A 21778-nucleotide genomic window follows, 5' to 3' on the forward strand; every position below is an offset into this window, starting at 1 on the left:
TATGCTAACACATATATACGGAATCTAAGGGAAAAAAAAGCCATGAAGAACCTAGTGGCAAGACGGGAATAAAGACACAGACCTACTAGAGAATGGACTTGAGGATATGGGGAGGGGGTGGGGTGAGATGTGACAGGGTGAGAGAGTGTCATGGACAAATATACACTACCAAATGTAAAATAGCTAGCTAGTGGGAAGCAGCCGCATAGCACAGGGAGATCAGCTCGGTGCTTTGTGACCACCTAGAGGGGTGGGATGGGGAGGGTGGGAGGGAGGGAGATGCAAGAGGGAAGAGATATGGGAACATATTGTATATGTATAACTGATTAACTTTGTTATAAGGCAGAAGCTAACACACCATTGTAAGGCAATTATACTTCAATAAAGATGTTTAAAAAAAAAAAAAACGAGAAAAATTAATAGGTTGATTATACTCTTAATGATGATTATAAAGTTGAAATCAATTCATTTGCTATCAAGTTTAAAAAAAAATGCAACTACCTTACTCAATAATAAATCAAGCAAAATGAACTACAATAAAAATTTACTATGTATTTGATCAGATCTAATTAGCAGTTAATATGTTGTTTAAAACTTTTTAATGGTGTCTTTATTGTGTCATACTGGAAGGTGCTTTTTGAACAAGAATTCAACTAGAATGAATGAACTCAACGCGTTATAGACACAATATTTCAGCACTAATTTAATACGGATATTGGAAATGGATAACTAGTAAGAGGTTTTCATTAAATCTAAATGGGTTCTGCAGACTAATAGGAGGCATAAGCTCAGTATGTAAGATTGAGCAGTTTCTAAACAGCCATCTCATTTGATTCTGAGATGCAAATAAATATATCCATGGATGAATGTAATTGTTTTAAATGTTGCTATTTATAAATTCAAACCTAAAAAGTAGTGCTTCCAGGGACTTCCCTGGAGGTGCAGTGGTTAAGAATCTGCCTGCAGGCGCTTCCCTGGTGGCGCAGTGGTTAAGGATCTGCCTGCCAATGCAGGGGACACGGGTTCGAGCCCTGGTCTGGGAAGATCCCACATGCCACGGAGCGACTAAGCCTGTGCGCCACAACTACTGAGCCTGCGCGTCTGGAGCCTGTGCTCTGCAACGGGAGAGGCCGCGACGGTGAGAGGTCCACGCACCGCGATGAAGAGTGGCCCACGCTCACCGCAACTGGAGAAAGCCCTTGCACAGAAACGAAGACCCAACACAGCCAAAAATAAATATTTAAAAAAAAAAAAAAAAAAAAAAGACATATAAAAAAAGAATCTGCCTGCCAATGCAGGGGACACGGGTTCGAGACCTGGTCCAGGAAGATCCCACATGCCATGGAGCAACTAAGCCCTTGTGCCACAACTACTGAGCCTGCGCTCTAGAGCCCGTGAGCCACAACTACTGAGCCCTCATGCCACAACTACTGAAGCCCGCACGCCTAGAGCCTGTGCTCTGCAACGAGAAGCCACTGCAAGGAGAAGCCCGCACACCGCAACGAAGAACAGCCCCTGCTCACCACAACTAGACAAAGCCCGTGTGCAGCAACGAAGACCCAACGCAGCCAAAAATAAATTAATTAATTAAAAAGTAGTGCTTCCACATTAAATGGTTAGTATAAATAATCAAGAGTAGATATTTAATTTAGATTTAGTATTATAGGACTTTTTTTATGTGTTATGTTGTTATTGCATCTCACAAAATATGTTCTCCAATTAATTGGGCTTGATACTGCAGTGTGTATCTAATATATGCAAACAGCCTGTGAGTTTGAATTTATACTGTCAAAATATTCATCTCTCTTCTCTGGAAGTATGGGCTTAGGTCACAAATGAGAAGACCATAATTATCGTTTGTTTCTTCCACTATTAAAGTATGAGTGATTTTGAGAAATTAAGCATTTCAGCACAATATCTTTAATTACACACATTTTTATTTGTGTTATACTCTCCCATGTTTAAGAGGAGCTAGTTTTGAAAGGCTAATCTAAATCTTGAAAGTTTGTATAACTTCAGGACTCTATTGCTATTGCAGGTAGAATTAAATGAGGATTTATACAAGATTCACACATAAAACACTCGCATAAAGACCTTTTTATTTTTAGTGTCTTTAATTAAATTCACTGTGAATAGGTTAAAATTCACAAATATTACTCTCAAGTAAAATGTATGTATTTTTTAACATATGTATCATATAATAGAGTGCGTGCATGATTGCTTTCAGCTTTTACCTATCATTTTAATGATACATGCTCCTAGATAAGTGATTTAACTGAAAGGTTTTACATAATGGCACAGAATACATAGCATTTCCATTCCCACACAATGGATATCTCATCAACTCTATTTAAATTTGAATGCGGGTATAAAGTTATTGTGATGAGAGGTAAGCTTTGTTTACGAATTTAAAACCATTCAGTTTGTTCATTCAGAAAGGCTTCTGTGACAGAACTGGTTAACTGTACAAAAAAATTCTGATCCCTCTTCACTAATACAAGAGTTCCTGTGGGAAGTCTACCCATCCGAAGTCTAACTGCCACCTTTAGGCAGTGACACCGATGTAATGTGAATCGAAGTGATGTCACCTCAGGCTGAGAAACAGCCCTGCTTTATTTACACTCTCTTTTCTTATTTACCAACTAAACGCAGAGGACTTCGAGGTCCTAAAGGATAGTGGAAACACAAGATGAAAGGAGCCCGAGGTCCTGAATCACTTGATACAAGGCAAATTATCAACCAAGAGCAACTATATTGGATATTACTTGAGCAAAATATAATCTTCAGTCATATAAACCAAAATTTTGTTTTGTTTGTGCTGTTTGTTAATTTTATAGCATCTGGTATTATTTTAATTAATATAGATATTAGTAATTTGAAGTGGAATACTTCCTTTAAGAAATATTTTGCAGTGTAGCACTGGCTTAGTGATTAGGCAGTAGACAGTGAGGAAATTGATATTAGAAATGGAAAAGATGGATAACTATATTATCCAATAGCAAAATATTTGGTAAAACTATAAACATCAATACGTTGAAAGTTACCCAGCTTGTAACTCTAGGGAAAGAGGTTAGAAAAAGTTAGAATGTTAATAGCATAAATTGGTTATTATCTCCTCCATATTTTGTACTTTCATGGATTTTAAATCTTCACATATTTTAAGCACCATAAATCATTACTATTATTGTTGTTTTTATGGACAATCTAGGTTTGGATTTACCCCCATATTTATCTGACCTCCTGAATTTCCATATTTCTATCTGAAATTATTTTACTTCTGCCTGAAGAATTCCCTAAGTGTTTCTGTTCATTCAGATTTGCTGGTGATGACTTCTCACTTTTTATTTGTCTGAAAATGTCATTAATTATTTTGTCTACATTTTTGGAGGATTATTTTGTTTGATATAAAGTTAATGCAGGCATGTCTTTTCTTTAATATTTTTAAGATAGCATTCTACTGATTTCTGGCTTCCATCATTTTCACTGAGTAATTAACTGTCAGCCTATGAAGATGAAGTGTCTTTTTCATTTTTGCTGCTTTTGAAATTTTCTATTTGTCTTTGGTTCTCAAAGTTTTGCTATGGTATACCTGGGTATGATTTCTTTGTATGTATTCTGCTAGAAGTTTTCCAGCACAGTTTTTTGTCTAGTCATTCTACTGCTTCTTTCATCAATGTTAGTAATTCTTGGCCATTATTTATTCAAATATTACCTCTGCCACATTTTCTCTCTCCTTCTAGAACTCTAGATCATCTCCATGTTTCCATAGGTCTCTGATGTTCTTTCTCTTTCAAGGATTCAAATTGGATATTTTCCATTGAATCCAGTCTTCTGTTGTTTCTAATCTTTTATAGAGTTCTTAATTTTAGTCCTAAAATGTCAAAGTTTTTTCAATTTCTAATTCTATAGTAACATTCTCTAACTTTTCATCTTTTCACACATTTTCCTCTTTTTTCTTGAACATATTAATTATAGTTATGTTAATGTTCCTATCTGCTAACTCTGGTTACTAGATTCCCTGTGATTCTGCTTCTATTGTCTATTTTATATCTTAATTCTGATCCTATGATTCTGTCTCATAACATGCCCAGTGTTAATGAAATAGCACAAATTTTGTGTAAAAAATTGTAGCTCCATGTAATATTGACTTCCTCTAAGGAGTTGTCTTTTTGCTTGTTTGTTTTGTTGTTTTGTTTTTTTAATTCTCTCTGCCTAGAAAATACAGTTGTATGGAGTAGCTATCATCTTAATCTAATCAGGGACTAAGCTAAGTAGAGTCTGATTACAGTTTTGTTAAGACTCCTCTGATTTTTATTCACTCCTAAGGTGAGCCCCTCATTGTTTTCATCTGAGATCCAGGTGTGTTTACTAGTGCCTCTTTCCCTGGTGGATCTTGAACATTATTCTTGTATAAGAGAGGTAACAGTAGGCCAGGTCATGCAGGGACTTACATGCCATTGTATGAACTTTGGCATTTACACTAATTAAAATGGGGAACCAATGGAGCTTTTCAGTAAAGAAGTGACATGAAAATTAATTGTGTTTTAATGCATCACTCAGTTACTGTAATGGGAATAAACTGTAAAGAAACAAGACAAGAGGCAGGAAGACTATTAAGAAGTCTAATGAAATTGTCTACCTGTGGTGGTTCAAACAGTACTAGTTAGATGCTATATATACTTTGAATTTACTGCAAACAGGATTTCAGATGATACAATGTGGGATAAGGGAGAAAGAGAGGAGTCAAGGATGAATTCAAGTGCTTCCCTGGTGGAGCAGTGGCTAAGAATCTGCCTGCCAATGCAGGGGACATGGGTTCAAGCCCTGGTCTGGGAAGATCCCACATGCCAGGGAGCAACAAAGCCCGTGCACCACAACTACTGAACCTGTGCTCTAGAGCCCACGAGCCACAACTACTGAAGCCCAGGTGCCTAGAGCCTGTGCTCCACAACAAAGAGAAGCCACCACAATGAGAAGCCTGCGCACCGCAATGAAGAGTAGCCCACTCACTGCAACTAGAGAAAGCCCACACGCAGCAACGAAGACCCAACGCAGCCAAAAATAAAATAAATCAAATAAATAAATTTTTAAATATTAAAAGAAAAAAAGGATGAAGTCAAATTTGGGGGCCAGAACAACTGAAAAGATTTAATGATATCAATCAAGATGCAGATGACTTTTATGGAGTTTGAAAAGAATGAGGTGGTGAAGAGGGGGCCAGATTGGGAATTCAGTTTGGGATTCATTAATTTTAAGCAGGTAGATATACAGTCTGATATTCAAGGGAATGATCTGCCTGGAAAGAGAAATTTGTGAGTGGTATTTAACCACTGAAATTGATATAAATAAAACATGAAAAACCCCTAAATGCATGGAATTCAACTGAAAATTGAGAATATTTTTGTGAGATTTTTTTTTCCATTTCTGTCATCATTTTAAGGCCATGTTGTCCATAAAGAGCTGAGATAACTGCCTAAATTCCAATAAAAAGAATGTTGTTTTGCCAGAAAAAAAAAAAAAAATCTAGAAACAATAAATGCTGGAGAGGGTGTGGAGGAAAGGGAACACTCTTGCACTGTTGGTGGGAATGAAAATTGATACAGCCACTATGGAGAACAGTATGGAGGTTCGTTAAAAAACTACAAATAGAACTACCATACGACCCAGCAATCCCACTACTGGGCATATACCCTGAGAAAACCATAGGTCAAAAAGAGTCATGTACCAAAATGTTCATTGCAGCTCTATTTACAATAGCCAGGACATGGAAGCAACCTAAATGTCCATCGACAGATGAATGGATAAAGAAGATGTGGCACATATATACAATGGAATATTACTGAGCCATAAAAAGAAATGAAATGGAGGTATTTGTAATGAGGTGGATGGAGTTAGAGTCTGTCATACAGAGTGAAGTAAGTCAGAAAGAGAAAAACAAATACAGTATGCTAACACATATATACGAAATCTAAGGAAAAAAAAAAAAAAGGCCATGAAGAACCTAGTGGCAAGACGGGAATAAAGACACAGACCTACTAGAGAATGGACTTGAGGATATGGGGAGGGGGTCGGGTGAGATGTGACAGGGTAAGAGAGTGTCATGGACATATATACACTACCAAATGTAAAATAGATAGCTAGGGGGAAGCAGCCGCATAGCACAGGGATATCAGCTCGGTGCTTTGTGACCACCTAGAGGGGTGGGATGGGGAGGGTGGGAGGGAGGGAGATGCAAGAGGGAAGAGAAATGGGAACATATTGTATATGTATAACTGATTCACTTTGTTATAAAGCAGAAGCTAACACACCATTGTAAGGCAATTATACTTCAATAAAGATGTTTAAAAAAATAAATAAATAAAATAAAATAATAAAAAAAAAAAAAGAAAAAAACAGGGAGAGGACTCAAATCAATAACATTAGAAATGAAAAAGGAGAAATCACAACTGACACCACAGAAATACAAAGGATTATAAGAGACTACTACAAACGACTATATGCCAATAAAATGGATAACCACGAAGAAATGGACAAATTCTTGGAAAAGTACAATTTTCTAAGACTGAACCAGGAAGAACTAGAAAATATAAACAGACCTATCACAAGTAATGAAATTGAAACTGTAATTAAAAAGTTTCCAACAAACAAAAGTCCAGGACCATATGGCTTCACAGGTGAATTCTATCCAACATTTAGAGAAGAGATAACACCGATCCTTCTCAAACTCTTCCGAAAAATTGCAGAGGGGGGAGTACTCCCAAATTCGTTCTATGAAGCCACCATCACCCTGAGACCAAAACCAGACAAAGATACTACAAAAAAAGAAAGTAACAGACCAATATCACTGATGAACATAGATGCAAAAATCCTGAACAAAATACTAGCAAACAGAATCCAACAACACATTAAAAGGATCATACACCATGATCAAGTGGGATTTATCCCAAGAATGCAAGGATTCTTCAATATATGCAAATCAATCAATGTGATACACCATATTAACAAATTAAGGAATAAAAACCATATGATCACCTCAATAGATGCAGAAAAAGCTTTTGACAAAATTCAACACCCATTTATGATAAAAACTCTCCAGAAAATGGGAATAGAGGGAACCTACCTCAACATAATAAAGGCCGTATATTCCAAACCCACAGCAAACATCATACTCAATGGTGAAAAACTGAAAGTGTTTCCACTAAGGTCAGGAACAAGACAAGCATGTCCACTCTCGCCACTCTTATTCAACATAGTTTTAGAAGTCCTAGCCATGGCAATCAGAGAAGAAAAAGAAATAAAAGGAATACAAATTGGAAAAGAAGAAGTAAAACTGTCACTGTTTGCAGATGACATGGTAGTATACATAGAAAATCCTAAAGATGCCACCAGAAAACTACTGGAGTTCAATGAATTTGGTAAGGTTGCAGGATACAAAATTAATGCACAGAAATCTCTGGCATTCCTATACACTAACAATAAAAAATCAGAAAGAGAAATTAAGGAAACAATCCCATTTACCATTGCAACAAAAAGAATAAAATACCTAGGAATAAACCTGCCTAAGGAAGCGAAAGACTTGTACTCAGAAAACTATAAAACACTGATGAAAGAAATCAAAGATGATGTAAACAGATGGAGAAATATACCATGTTCTTGGATGGAAGAACCAATATTGTGAAAACGACTATACTACCCAAAGCAATCTCCAGATTCAGTGCAATCCTTATCAAACTACAAATGGCATTCTTCACAGAACTAGAACAAAAAATTTTATAATGTGTACGGAAACACAAAAGATCCTGAATAGCCAAAGCAATCTTGATAAAGAAAAATGCAGCTGGAGGAATCAGGCTCCCCAACTTCAAACTATACTACAAGTAATCAAGACAGTATAATACTGGCACAAAAACAGAAATATAGATCAATGGTTCAGGATAGAAAGCCCAGAGATAAACCCATGCACATATGGTCACGTAATTTGTAACAAAGGAGGCAAGAACGTACAATGGAGAAAAGACAGCCTCTTCAATAAGTGGTGCTGGGAAAACTGGACAGCTACATGTAAAAGAATGAAATTAGAACACTCCCTAACACCATACACAAAAATAAACTCAAAATGGATTAGAGATCTAAATGTAAGACCAGACACTATAAAACTCTTAGAGGAAAACATAGGAAGAACACTCTTTGACATAAATCACAGCAAGATCTTTTTTGATCCACCTCCTAGAGTAATGGAAATAAAAACAAAAATAAACACATGGGACCTAATGAAACTTAAAAGCTTTTGCAAAGCAAAGGAAACTACAAACAAGACGAAAAGACAACCCTCTGAATGGGAGAAAATACTTACAAACGAATCAATGGACAAAGGATTAATCTCCAAAATATATAAACAGCTCATGCAGCTCACTATTAAAAAAACAAACAACCCAATCAAAAAATTGGCAGAAGACCTAAATAGACATTTCTCCAAAGAAGACATACAGATGGCCAAGAGGCACATGAAAAGATGCTCAACATCACTAATTATTAGAGAAGTGCAAATCAAAACTACAATGAGGTATCACCTCACACCATCAGAATGGCCATCATCAAAAAATCTACACACAATAAATGGTGGAGAGGATGTAGAGAAAAGGAAACTCTTTTGCACTGTTGGTGGGAATGTAAATTGATACAGCCACTATAGAGAACACAGTATGGAGGTTCCTTAAAAAAACTAAAAATAGAACTACCATATGACCCAGCAATCCTGCTACTGGGCATATACCCTGAGAAAACCATAATTCAAAAGGACACATGTACCCCAGTGTTCACTGCAGCACTATTTACAATAGCCAGGACACGGAAACAACCTAAATGTCCAACAATAGATGAATGGATAAAGAAGATGTGGTACATATATACAATGGAATATTACTCAGCCACAAAAAGGAATGAAATTGGGTCATTTGTAGAGATGTGGATGGACCTAGATTCTGTCATACAGAGTGAAGTAAGTCAGAAAGAGAAAAACAAGTATCGTATATAAATGCATATATGTGGAATCTAGAAAAATGGTACAGATGAACCTATTTGTAGGGCAGGAATAGAGATGTAGACATAGAGAACGGACATGTGGACACAGCAGGGGAAGGGGAGGGTGGGATGAATTGGGAGATAAGGTTTCATAGAAATACATTACCATGTGTAAAATAGATAGCTAGTGGGAACCTGCTGTATAGCACAGGGAGCTCAGCTCGGTGCTCTGTGACGACCTAGATGGGTGGGATGGGGGGTGGGGGTGGGAGGGAGATCCAAGAGGGAGGGGATATAGGTATACATATAGCTGATTCACTTCATTGTACAGCAGAAACTAACACAACATTGTAAAGCAATTTTACTCCAATAAGAAAAAAATAAATAAACCTATGGTTACCGGGGGTAGTTGGGGGGAGGGATAAATTGGGAGATTGGGATTGACATAAACACACTACTACACATAAAACAGATAACTAATAAGGACCTACCATATAGCACAGGGAACTCTATTCAATACTCTGTAATGGCCTATATGGGAAAAGAATCTAAAAGAGTGGATAGATGTATATGTATAAAGATTCACTTTGCTGTACATCTGAAACTAACACAACATTGTAAATCAACTATACTCCAATAAAAATATTTAAAAAAAAAAAGGAATTGAGCTTTAGTTAGACTCAGTCCACCTTTGTTTTCAAATGTCTCAAGGATGAGATGTCTTGTATTTGTTGCAGGCCCCTCCCTATAGTAGGACTTTATATTCTAAGCACTGTAAGATTGCATGAGATTTCACTTACCCTGGTCTACTACTCTCCTGTGCTACCCCAGCACTCAGCAAACATCCCACTGGGAAAAACAAAAGTATGTTCCAGAACCCAATCTGTCATGCCAGCCTACATGATTGTCAAAAGTTCCACTGATTTATCCTCCTCCAGGAGAACCCCTCTGCCTAGACGAAGTCCAGTATTCAACCCATGTTAAAACTTGGCAAATGTTTTTGGGAAGAAAATAGCTGATGATCTCAGCTCACATAAGATGGGCTCTTTCTTCAGTGGACTCTTAGCTCATCTAGTCCTTGTTACTTCTACATGTCTCTGATGATTTTAAAAATATGATATCTGTACTTTGTCATTTTTTCCTAGTTGTTGCGGTGGGAATGATGGCTGTCACTACTTATTGCATTCTACTTAGAAGCAAAAGCCTTTGCATAACTTTTTAAACCCTTTTATTGTAAAATAAAATATTGATACAGAAAGCCACACAAGAACACATGTATAGTTTAATAAGTTATTATAAGGAAAGTCTACTTATAACCACCATCTAGGCCAAGAAAAATAACTTTGCCTGCCACACTGGAAGCCCTTCCACGTGTCCCTTTCCAATCTTAAAACCTTCCCCCAGGCAGGGTAACCATTATCCTAACTTTTACAGTAATCACTTCCTTACGTTTCTTTATAGTTTTATCACCCGCGTGTGCATCCCTAGACACTTACTTATTAAATTTTTTTTTGTATTTTTATTTACTTATTTTGTATTTTTTAATTTTTTGGTCATGCCACGCAGCACGCAGGATCTCAGTTCCCTGACCAGGGATCTAACCCGTGCCCCCTGCCATGGAAGCATGGGGTCTTAACAACTGGACCACTTTTTCATATTTTTAAAGTCTCCTTTTTTCTACAGGTTTTTCCTCTATTCTCCTTCTCCCTCCCCCACTCCCAGAATTCATGTTTTAGAACCTGGGGCATTTGACCTGCAACTTCTCCCACAATATGGATTTGATCGACTGTACACTTATAGCGCAGCTCTACACATTGGCCTGTCCTCTGTATGTTCTGCAAACTGGCAGCTGGATTCAGAGGTTAGATCAGACCACGTTTGGTCCCTTTGGCAAGACTATAGAAGGTGGTGTGTTAGGAGCTGTTATTAATTCCTAGGTGCATTAATTTACGGAGTGTTGCAATATGGTGATATTCTATCCTTTATTTTCTTTTGCTGGAATACTTTTTAAAAAGAAACAATCCGGGCTTCCCTGGTGGTGCAGTGGTTGAGAATCTGCCTGCCAATGCAGGGGACACGGGTTCGAGCCCTGGTCTGGGAAGATCCCACATGCCGCGGAGCAACTGGGCCCGTGAGCCACAATTACTGAGCCTGCGCGTCTGGAGCCTGTGCTCCGCAACAAGAGAGGCCGCAATAGTGAGAGGCCTGCGCACCGCGATGAAGAGTGGCCCCCGCTTGCCACAACTAGAGAAAGCCCTCGCACAGAAACGAAGACCCAACACAGCCATAAATAAATAAATAAATAAAAATTAAAAAAAAAACAAAAAAAAACAATCCTCTTATCTACAGATCCTCTCTCTCCCCCACTCCTTGCCTCTCCTTCTCTCTCCTCTCTCACTCTCTCTCTGCTTCTGTTTCTTTCTCTCTCTCTCTGCCTCTGTTTCCTACTATTTTATTACCCAATTCATATGTGATACAGTTGGTAAAAGAAAGCCTGGATATATGCTTACTAGTTTTCAAGATAATAAATAAAATCTTCCAAAGGTAACTAAGTAGGGTTTTTTTTTAAAGTATCAACAGGAACCCATAGATTTAAATATATTTATTGGATTTTAATCAATTACAATTATTATCTCTTTTAAGGTTAAAATTGTGTCATCTTTGGTCAGTGGAACATCTTCAAATTGACTCTTGAATCTTTTTGATATCTAGTAGTCTTTGATAGCATGCTTGCTATCTGGCATGACAAGATGGTCCAGGCTCATCTACACATTCCCCATCCTAAATCTGGAATCAGACATTTCTCCAAGAAGCCCTGGTTTCTTTTAGTGGGAAATGGAATTTCAAGACAGGGAGTGGAGATGTTCACTGACTTGGCTGGTCATTATTTCTAGGCCTCTTCAGTTGACAGAGCTAGAATATAATTTTTTTTTTAAGAAAAATTTAACTCAAATTCAGGACAACAAGGTGTTTTACTTAAACTCTTCTATTTTACATCCATATTCTTCCATATCTTCCTTGTTTTTAAGGACACAGAAGAGGACAGAATCAGAATAACCAATACTCATTTCCTTTATTCCACATTATACACATAGCAGTCTTAAAACAGCAATATTATCATTTCACTATTCCTGAGAATTAAAATTTCTTTCTGCATATCTCTTCCCATTCTTCCCCCACTTTAAAAAATAGTTGAACTAATTTACATTGAGTGACGATACAGCCAGGGCATGCTACACTCTCTTATAACCCTTATTTAGTCATAGTTCTCAGATTTACTGTATGTTTCATGTTCACTATTAGTCCTCTGTCAATCTCTCTCTAGTAATTTTTCTGAAGCTTGTTCTCTAGTAGATTCCTCAGAAACAACTCATGGGAACGTTCCCTGATTTCTTACATGTTAACAGTTTGTCTCTGCCTTTTATACTTCAAGGTCAGTTTCTCTAGGTAAAAAATCATTGGCTTACATTTTCTTTGGATATCTTAAATATGTTACTCCATTTTCTTCTGGCATAAAGTATTGCTTCAAAAAATCTGATAATAATCTAAATTTTTTTCCCTTATAAGTAACATGTATTTTTTTGTTGATAACTAAAGGATTTTTTTCCTTTTTCTTCAAGGTCCAGTAATTTTATTAGAATATGTCTTAGTGTTCCTTGTTCTGGGTCACTATTTAGAGGATATAGTGTATTATTTCAATAAACCATTTCAATTTTTAAAAAATTACAACAGGAAAATAATTTTGAATCACAGTTTTTAGCATCTGCTCTGTTCCCTTGTTTTCATTTTCTTCTTCATGGACTCCTATTATATGTATAGTGGATTTTTACCTGTCTTCAATATTTGTTGCTGTCTCTCAAATCCTTTTTACCTCTTTATTTCTTTTTGACTTTAAAACTTTCCTCTTTTTCACCTTCTATTTGTCTTTTGGCATTATCTGCTTTGCTTATTTGTTCTAATTTAACCCTTCATTCTAAAGTGATTTTTTCTTACATTTCTAATATTTTTCTGAGTTTTGTCATCTCATTTCTGAGCTTTTCAGATTCTGACTTGTGTGTTTTCATATCTTGCACTGTTTTCCTAATGCCTTTTAGCATATTTCTGAAATAGTTGATTACAGTTTTGATCTGTTCTGTAGTTGTATCTTTCTGGTGTGCTTTCATTCTCTATAGAGACGTAGTTGCTGCTTATTCTCTCTTCATATATTCACTTTAATGGGATCTAGCCTCAATACCTTTCTGTTGCTCATTTTTACATGAAATGAGTTTTCCTGAACTCTTAGAAGAAAGAGTGGTTTGTGCTAATATTTCCAGTTTCATGGAGTTCCCTTTTTTTTTTTTTCATGTAGCATTAAAAAATATGGTGGTTTGCCTCCTGAGATGTATTGGCTTTATTCAATACTCCTACTTTTAACCTGGCCTTCTCTTTTCACTGTATCTGTTGTCCTTGTCCTGCTCAATTTTGACTCTGCTCCCAGAAGTCTGGGCCCTGTCCTGGAAGGCCATCTTGGCTGGTCAATTTTGAGGGTTCCTAGTGACTAGATGGCTCTAGCCCAACTGGCTCTCAACTGGGGTGATTGTGCCTCCAATCCCACCCCCCAGGACATGTGGCAACGTCTGGGGACATTTTTGGTTATTACAACCAGGCATGTGCTCGTGGCACTTAGTCGGTAGAGGCCAAGGATGCTGTTAAACACCCTACAGTGCACAGGACAGCCCCTCCCCCACCCAACAAATAATTAACTTCTGAAATTATCCAAACTTTCAGTAGTACTGAGGTTGAGAAACCTCAGTAAATCCTTCAGGTCTTACTGCAGGTCCCTTCCTGCACTTACTCTATATTGGGAGTGAGCAAAACCTTTCTTAGTTTCAGTTGTTTTTCATAAATTTTCCCCTCACACTTTCTAGTAAATATGTATTGGCTATTTTGGGTTTCTTCTGTTCTTACATCTGTCAGACTTCTGATTGCTTCTCGCTGTTTTCTCCTACACAGACAATGATATCATGCCGGTCTTTTGGCTATTGGGAGTTTGTCTTTGCCTACTTGTGTCTTGGGGTTTACAAGGACACCCTTTACCCTAGTTTATTTAAAATGTTGTCCATAGGATTTTTTAATTAAATTGTGGTAAAATGTACATAAAATTTGCCATTATAACCACTTTTAAGTATATGGTTTAATAGTGTTAAGTACATTTACATTGTCATACAACCAAGCTCCATAACTTGCCTGTAGGGTTTTTTTTTTTTAATTAATTAATTATTTATTTATTTTTGGCTGCGTTGGGTCTTCGTTGCTGTGCGCGGGCTTTCTCTAGTTGTGGTGAGCGGGGGCTACTCTTCCTTGCAGTGCATGGGCTGCTCATTGCGGTGGCTTCTGTAGGCTTCAGTTGTCGTGGCATGCGGGCTCAGTAGTTGTGGCTTGTGGGCTCAGTAGTTGTAGCACACAGGCTTAGTTGCTCTGCAGCATGTGGGATCTTCCCGGACCAGGACTTGAACCCATGTCCCCTGCACTGGCAGGCGGATTCCTAACCACTGCGCCACCAGGGAAGTCCCTGCCTGTAGGTTTATAGCTTTTCTGTTTATTGCTCTGTTTTTATGTGGGAATTTGGAGAGATTAAAAAATTATGTGGTTGGTGCTATTATTTTCCCAGAATCCTCTTGCATAGAATTTTGAAAGTGAAGAAATAAGTTTCTTGACAGACAGATAAAAAGGAACTGGCATTGCTTTCAAGAGTTACCTGCAACTTTATCTCTAAGACAGAGTTAAATTCCTCTACTTAAACATGGTAACCCAACTAGTAAACGTTATTTCAAAAATTTATCTCTTTTTAAGAAGTGAGAATGAAGTATAGTATGTTGTTGCCAGTAATCATAGCACATGAGACTCCAAAACCTAATCTCTAAGATAGAATGATAAAAAAATGACAGGGCAAGAAATTAAAAACAGAATCTATTTCACCAAAATTAACTGATTTGTAAAAGTATAGGGGCTTCCCTGGTGGCGCAGTGGTTAAGAATCCGCCTGGCAATGCAGGGGACACGGGTTCGAGCCCTGGTCTGGGAAGATCCTACGTGCCGTGGAGCAGCTAAGCCCATGCACCACTACTGACCCTGCGCTCTAGAGCCTGCGAGCCACAACTACCAAAGCCCGTGCGCCTAGAGCCCGTGCTCTGCAACAAGAGAAGCCACTGCAATGAGAAGCCTGCACACAGCAAGGAAGAGTAGCCCCCACTCTCCGCAACTAGAGAAAAGCCCATATGTAGCAACGAAGACCCAACGCAGACAAAAAAAAAAAAAAAAGTATACAGTAAATCATGGCAACCCACCAAGATTTCCCCAAGTATACTACAAAAATTAATGAGAGGGGCCAGGGACTTCCCTGGTGGTCCAGTGGATAAGACTCCATGCTCCCAATGCAGGGGGCCTGGGTTTGATCCCTGGTTGGGGAACTAAGATCCCACACACCGCAACTAAAGAGCCGGCATGCCTCAACTACTGAGCCTGCGCACCGCAACTAGAGAAGCCCTGCTACAAAGACCCTGCGTGCCACAACAAGACCCAGCACAGCCAAAATAAACAAACAAACAAATAAATAAATAAAAACTTAAAAAAAGAATTAATGAGAATCCACATACAAAATACCTTGGAGTCTTTATAAGGTATGCTACACAAAAAATTATTGCTTTAATCATTTTTTCTGGAGGAAGTCTGAGCAAAATCATTCCAATTACTGGGGAAAAAAAATCAGAATAGATCTCAGAAGTGGTATCCTTGATATCATATATAAAATGAAATTTAAAATATGATTCCAACACTTCAATGTTAGGCTCAGTCAGTGTAACACATAATTTAAAAAATTGGGTTATATCTTTCATCTTCCTAGACTTTAAAGTTAACTGAAAACTTTTTCCTTAAGGCCCATGGGAAATCTACTGAATAGTGAATCCCTAGTGTCCTAAATTGTTTCTTTTAAAAAACTGAAAATGACTTAAAAAAAAATCACCTCTCAACGATGTTGAGGCAAGACACTCCATCCTGGCCACCCACAGCATAGAGAAAGCCTCCAAGCACAGCCACACCAACACTTGTCCTGCAGGTGCTTGTAGGAGCAACGTCACTGCTCCATTGGTTTGTTTTGGGGTCATACCTGCAGAGAACACGTCAAGAACACAGTTCGTATTACACAAAGAGGGCTATGTTTATATATGCAATGATATATAATATGATATATATATTCTTTCCCCAAATATGGGCTGATAAATAACTAAATATGTGATAGTCTAATTTATATATAGTTTTTGAAATTCAGTTTTACTTAAAAAGTTACATATAAATATATTTTCTTTAAAAATTTTTTTCAGAATGTTATAGATAAAGCTAAAGTTCTCTTTGAGTTCCACCCAATTTCTGTTCTTTTCCCATTTTGATTTGGTGTACATCCTTCAAGATTTTTTGGTAAAATTCTTTTAAATAGGTATATATCTATCCACATATATATATTTCTTTATATGCAAGCATGTTTTCTGTACATAAGTAATGCCACATATTACTCATTGCTTTTTCACTCAATATATTTCTGAGATCTATTCATAATAGATATAGCTCTAGATTTCTCTTTTGAACTATTTCATTATATTGTGTGTGCCATGTATTATTTAAATCATATTTCTATTGATGTATCCTTACATTGTCTGTGACAGTTTGTTATTAAAAACAGTGATCACCCTTGTATATTTCTGCTTGTGCAATGGATGATGAGAAGCAGAATCATGGAGCATAGAGTATATTCATTTTTTTTTTAACATCTTTATTGGAGTATAGTTGCTTTACACTGTTGGGTTAGTTTCTGCTGTATAACAAAGTGAATCAGCTATATGTACACATATATCCCCATATCCCTTCCCTCTTGCATCTCCCTTCCACTCTCCCTATCTAAGCCCTCTAGGTGGTCACAAAGCACTGAGCTGATCTCCCTGTGCTATGCAGCTGCTTCCCACTAGCTATCTATTTTACATTTGGTAATGTATATATGTCCATGCCACTCTCTCACTTCGTCCCAGCTTACCCTTCCCCCTCCCTGTGTCCTCAAGTCCATTCTCTATGTCTGCATATTTATTCCTGTCCTGCCCCTAGGTTCATCAGAACCATTTTTTTTTTTTAGATTCCATATATATGTGTTAGCATACAGTATTTTTCTCTTTCTGACTTACTTCACTCTGTATGACAGACTCTAGGTCCATCCACCTCACTACAAATAACTCAATTTTGTTTCTTTTTATGGCTGAGTAATAATCCATTGTATATATGTGCCACATCTTCTTTATTCAATCATCTGTTGATGGACACTTAGATTGGTTCCATGTCCTGGCTATTGTGAATAGAGCTGCAACGAACATTGTGGTACATGACTCTTTTTGAATTATGGTTTTCTCAGGGTATATGCCCAGTAGTGGGATTGGTAGGTCATACGGTAGTTCTATTTTTAGTTTTTTAAGAAACCTCCATACTGTTCTCCATAGTGACTGTATCAATTTACATTCCCACCAACAGTGCAAGAAGGTTCCCTTTTCTCCACACCCTCTCCAGCATTTATTACTTGTAGATTTTTTGATGATGGCCATTCTGACCAGTGTGAGGTGATACCTCATTGTAGTTTTGACTTGTATTTTTCTAATGATTAGCGATGTTGAGCATCCTTTCATGTGTTTGTTGGCAATCTGTATATCTTCTTTGGAGAAATGTCTATTTAGGTCTTCTGCCCATTTTTGGGTTGGGTTTTTTTTTTTTTGATATTGAGCTGCATGAGTTGCTTGTATATTTTGGAGATTAATCCTTTGTCAGTTGCTTCGTTTGCAAATATTTTCTCCCATTGTGAGGGTTGTCTTTTCATCTTGCTTATGATTTCCTTTGCTGTGCAAAAGCTTTTAGGTTTCCTTAGGTCCCATATGTTTATTTTTGTTTTTATTTCCATTTCTCTAGGAGGTGGGTCCAAAAGGATCTTGCTGTGATTTATGCCATAGAGTGTTCTGCCTATGTTTTCCTCTAAGAGTTTTATAGTGTCTGGCCTTACATTTAGGTCTTTAATCCATTTTGAGTTTACTTTTGTGTATGGTGTAAGGGAGGGGTCTAATTTCATTCTTTTACATGTAGCTGTCCAGTTTTCCCAGGACCACTTATTGAAGAGGTGTCTTTCCTCCATTGTATATTCCTGCCTCCTTTATCAAAGATAAGGTGACTGTATGTGCGTGGGTTTATCTCTGGGCTTTCTATCCAGTTCCATGGATAAATATTTCTGTTTTTGTGCCAGTACCATACTGTCTTGATTACTGTAGCTTGGTAGTATAGTCTAAAGTCAGGGAGTCTGATTCTTCCAGCTCCATTTTTCTTTCTCAAGATTGCTTTGGCTATTCGGGTCTTTTGTGTTTCAATAGAACTTGTGAAATTTTTAGTTCTAGTTCTGTGAAAAATGCCATTGGTAGTATGATAGGGATTGCACTGAATCTGTAGAGTGCTTTGGGTAGTAGAGTCATTTTGACAATGTTAATTCTTCCAATCCAAGAACATGGTACATCTCTCCATCTCTTTGTATCACCTTTCATTTCTTTCATCAGTGTCTTATAGTTTTCTGCATACAGGTCTTTTGTCTCCGTAGATAGGTTTATTCCTAGGTATTTTATTCTTTTTGTTGCAGTGGTAAATGGGAAGTGTTTCCGTAATTTGTCTTTCAGATTTTTCATCATTAGTGTATAGGAATGCAAGAGATTTCTGTGCATTAATTTTGTATCCTGCTACTTTACCAAATTCATTGATTAGCTCTAGTAGTTTTCTAGTAGTATCTTTAGGATTCTCTGTGTATAGTATCATGTCATCTGCAAACAGTGACAGCTTTACTTCTTCTTTTCTGATTTGGATTCCGTTTATTTCTTTTTCTTCTCTGATTGCTGTGGCTAAAACTTCCAAAACTATGTTGAATAATAGTGGTGAGAGTGGGCAACCTTGTCTTGTTCCTGATCTTAGAGGAAATGGTTTCAGTTTTTCACCATTGAGAACGATGTCGGCTGTGGGTTTGTCATATATGGCCTTTATTATGTTGAGGTAGCTTCCCTCTACGCCTACTTTCTGGAGAGTTTTTATCATAAATGGGTGTTGAATTTTGTCAAAAGCTTTTTCTGCATCTGTTGAGATTATCCCATGGTTTTTATTCTTCAACTTAATATGGTGTATCACATTGATTGATTTGCATATATTGAAGAATCCTTGCATTCCTGGGATAAACCCCACTTGATCATGGTGTATGATCTTTCTAAGGTGTTGTTGGACTCTGTTTGCTGGTATTTTGTTGAGGATTTTTGCATCTGTGTTTATCAGTGATATTTGCCTGTAGTTTTCTTTTTTTGTGACATCTTTGTCTGGTTTTGGCATCAGGATGATGGTGGCCTCGTAGAATGAGTTTGGGAGTGTTCCTCCCTCTGCTGTATTTTGGAAGAGTTTGAGAAGGATAGGTGTTAGCTCTTCTCTAAATGTTTGACAGAATTCGCCTGTGAAACCAGCTGGTCCTGGGCTTCTGTTTGTTTTAAGATTTTTAATCACAGTTTCAATTTCAGTGCTTGTGACTGGTCTGTTTATATTTTCTATTTCTTCCTGTTTCAGTCTCAGAACATTGTGCTTTACTAAGAATTTGTCTATTTCTTTCAGGTTGTCCAATTTATTGGCATACAGTTGCTTGTAGTAATCTCTCATGATCCTTTGTATTTCTGCAGTGTCAGTTGTTACTTCTCCTTTTTCATTTCTAAGTCTGTTGATTTGAGTCTTCTCCCTTTTTTTCTTGATGAGTTTGGCTAATGGTTTATCAATTTTGTTTTATTTCTGATCTTATCTTTATGATTTCTTTCCTTCTTCTAACTTTGGGGTTTTTTTGTTCTTCTTTCTCTAATTGCTTTAGGTATAAGGTCAGGTTGTTTATTTGAGATTTTTCTTGTTTCTTGAGGTGGGATTGTATTGCTATAGACGTTCCTCTTCGAACTGCTTTTGCTGCATCCCATAGGTTTTGGGTCATCGTGTTTTCACTGTCACTTGTTTCTAGGTATTTTTTGATTTCCTCTTTGATTTCTTCAGTGATCTCTTGGTTATTTAGTAGCATACTGTTTAGCCTCCATGTGTTTGGATTTTTTACAGTTTTTTCCCTGTAATTTATATCTAGTCTCATAGCCTTGTGGTTGGAAAAGACAGTTGATATGATTTCAATTTTCTTAAATTTACCAAGGTTTGATTTGTGCACCAAGATATGATCTATCCTAGAGAATGTTCCATGAGCACATGAGAAGAAAGTTCTGTTGTTTTTGGATGGAATGTCCTATAAATAAAATTTAGGTCCATCTTGTCTAGTGTGTCATTTAAAGCTTGTGTTTCATTATTTATTTTCATTTTGGATGATCTGTCCATTGGTGAAAGTTGGATGTTAAAGTCCCCTACTATTATTGTGTTACTGTTGATTTCCCCTTTTATTGCTGTTAGCATTTGCGTTATGTATTGAGATGCTCCTATGTTGGGTGCATAAATATTTACAATTTTCATATCTTCTTCTTGGATTGATCCCTTGATCGTTATGGTAGTGTCCTTCTTTGTCTCTTGTAATAGTCTTTATTTTAAAATCTATTTTTTCTGATATGTGAATTGCTACTCCAGCTTTCTTTTGATTTCCATTTGCATGGAATATCTTTTTCCATCCCCTCACTTTCAGTCTGTATGTGTCCCTAGGTCTGAAGTGGGTCTCTTGTAGACAGCATATATGTGGGTCTTGTTTTTGTATCCATTCAGCCAGTCTGTGTCTTTTGGTTGGAGCATTTAATCAATTTACATTTAAGGTAATTATCGATATGTATGTTCCTCTTACCATTTTCTTAATTGTTTTGGGTTTGTTTTTGTAGGTCTATTCCTTCTCTTGTGTTTCCTGACTAGAGAAGTGCCTTTAGCATTTATTGTAAAGCTGGTTTGGTGGTGCTGAATTCTCAGTTTTTGCTTGTCTGTAAAGGTTTTAATTTCTCTCTTGAATCTGAAAGAGATCCTTGCTGGGTAGAGTAATCTTGGTTGTAGGTCTTTCCCTTTCATCACTTTAAATATGTCCTGCCACTCCCTTCTGGCTTGCAGAATTTCTGCTGAAAGATCAGTTGTTAAACTTATGGGGATTTCCTTGAATATTATTTGTTGCTTTTCCCTTGCTGCTTTTAATATTTTTTCTTTGAATTTAATTTTCAATAGTTTGATTAATATGTGTCTTGGTGTGTTTCTCCTTGAATTTATCCTGTATGGGACTCGTGGTGCTTCCTGGACTTGATTGACTTTCCTTTCCTGTGTTAGGAAAGTTTTCAACTATAATCTCTTCAAATATTTTCTCAGACCCTTTCTTTTTCTTGTCTTTTCTGGGACCCCTATAATTTGAATGTTGGTGTGTTTAATGTTGTCCCAGAGGTCTCTGAGACTGTCCTCAGTTCTTTTCATTCTTTTTTCTTTATTCTGCTCTGCAGTAGTTATTTCCAGTATTTTGTCTTCCAGGTCACTTATCCGTTCTTCTGCCTCAGTTATTCTACTCTTGATTCCTTCTAGAGAATTTTAAATTTCATTTATTGTGTTGTTCATCATTGTTTGTTTGCTCTTTAGTTCTTCTAGGTCCTTGTTAAACGTTTCTTGAATTTTCTCCATTCCATTTCCAAGATTTTGGATCACCTTTACTATCATTACTCTGAATTCTTTTTCAGGTA

At 37.1% G+C, this 21778-nt stretch overlaps 1 protein-coding gene across 3 annotated transcripts in view; it reads right to left on the bottom strand.

Annotated features, from left to right (window-relative positions):
• Positions 1-21778, bottom strand: part of KLHL20 (kelch like family member 20) — a 94609-nt gene that overhangs the window by 18908 nt on the left and 53923 nt on the right. For all 3 annotated transcript variants that reach the window (XM_082388195.1, XM_082388194.1, XM_082388196.1), the window contains one exon: positions 16024-16167. In XM_082388195.1, coding sequence (XP_082244321.1) covers positions 16024-16167 — 144 coding nt within the window. The remainder of the gene's footprint in view (positions 1-16023; positions 16168-21778) is intronic.

The sequence above is a fragment of the Balaenoptera borealis genome, assembly GCF_965194805.1.
Source record: "Balaenoptera borealis genome assembly, chromosome: 1".
NCBI classification, from domain to species: Eukaryota; Metazoa; Chordata; class Mammalia; order Artiodactyla; family Balaenopteridae; genus Balaenoptera; species Balaenoptera borealis.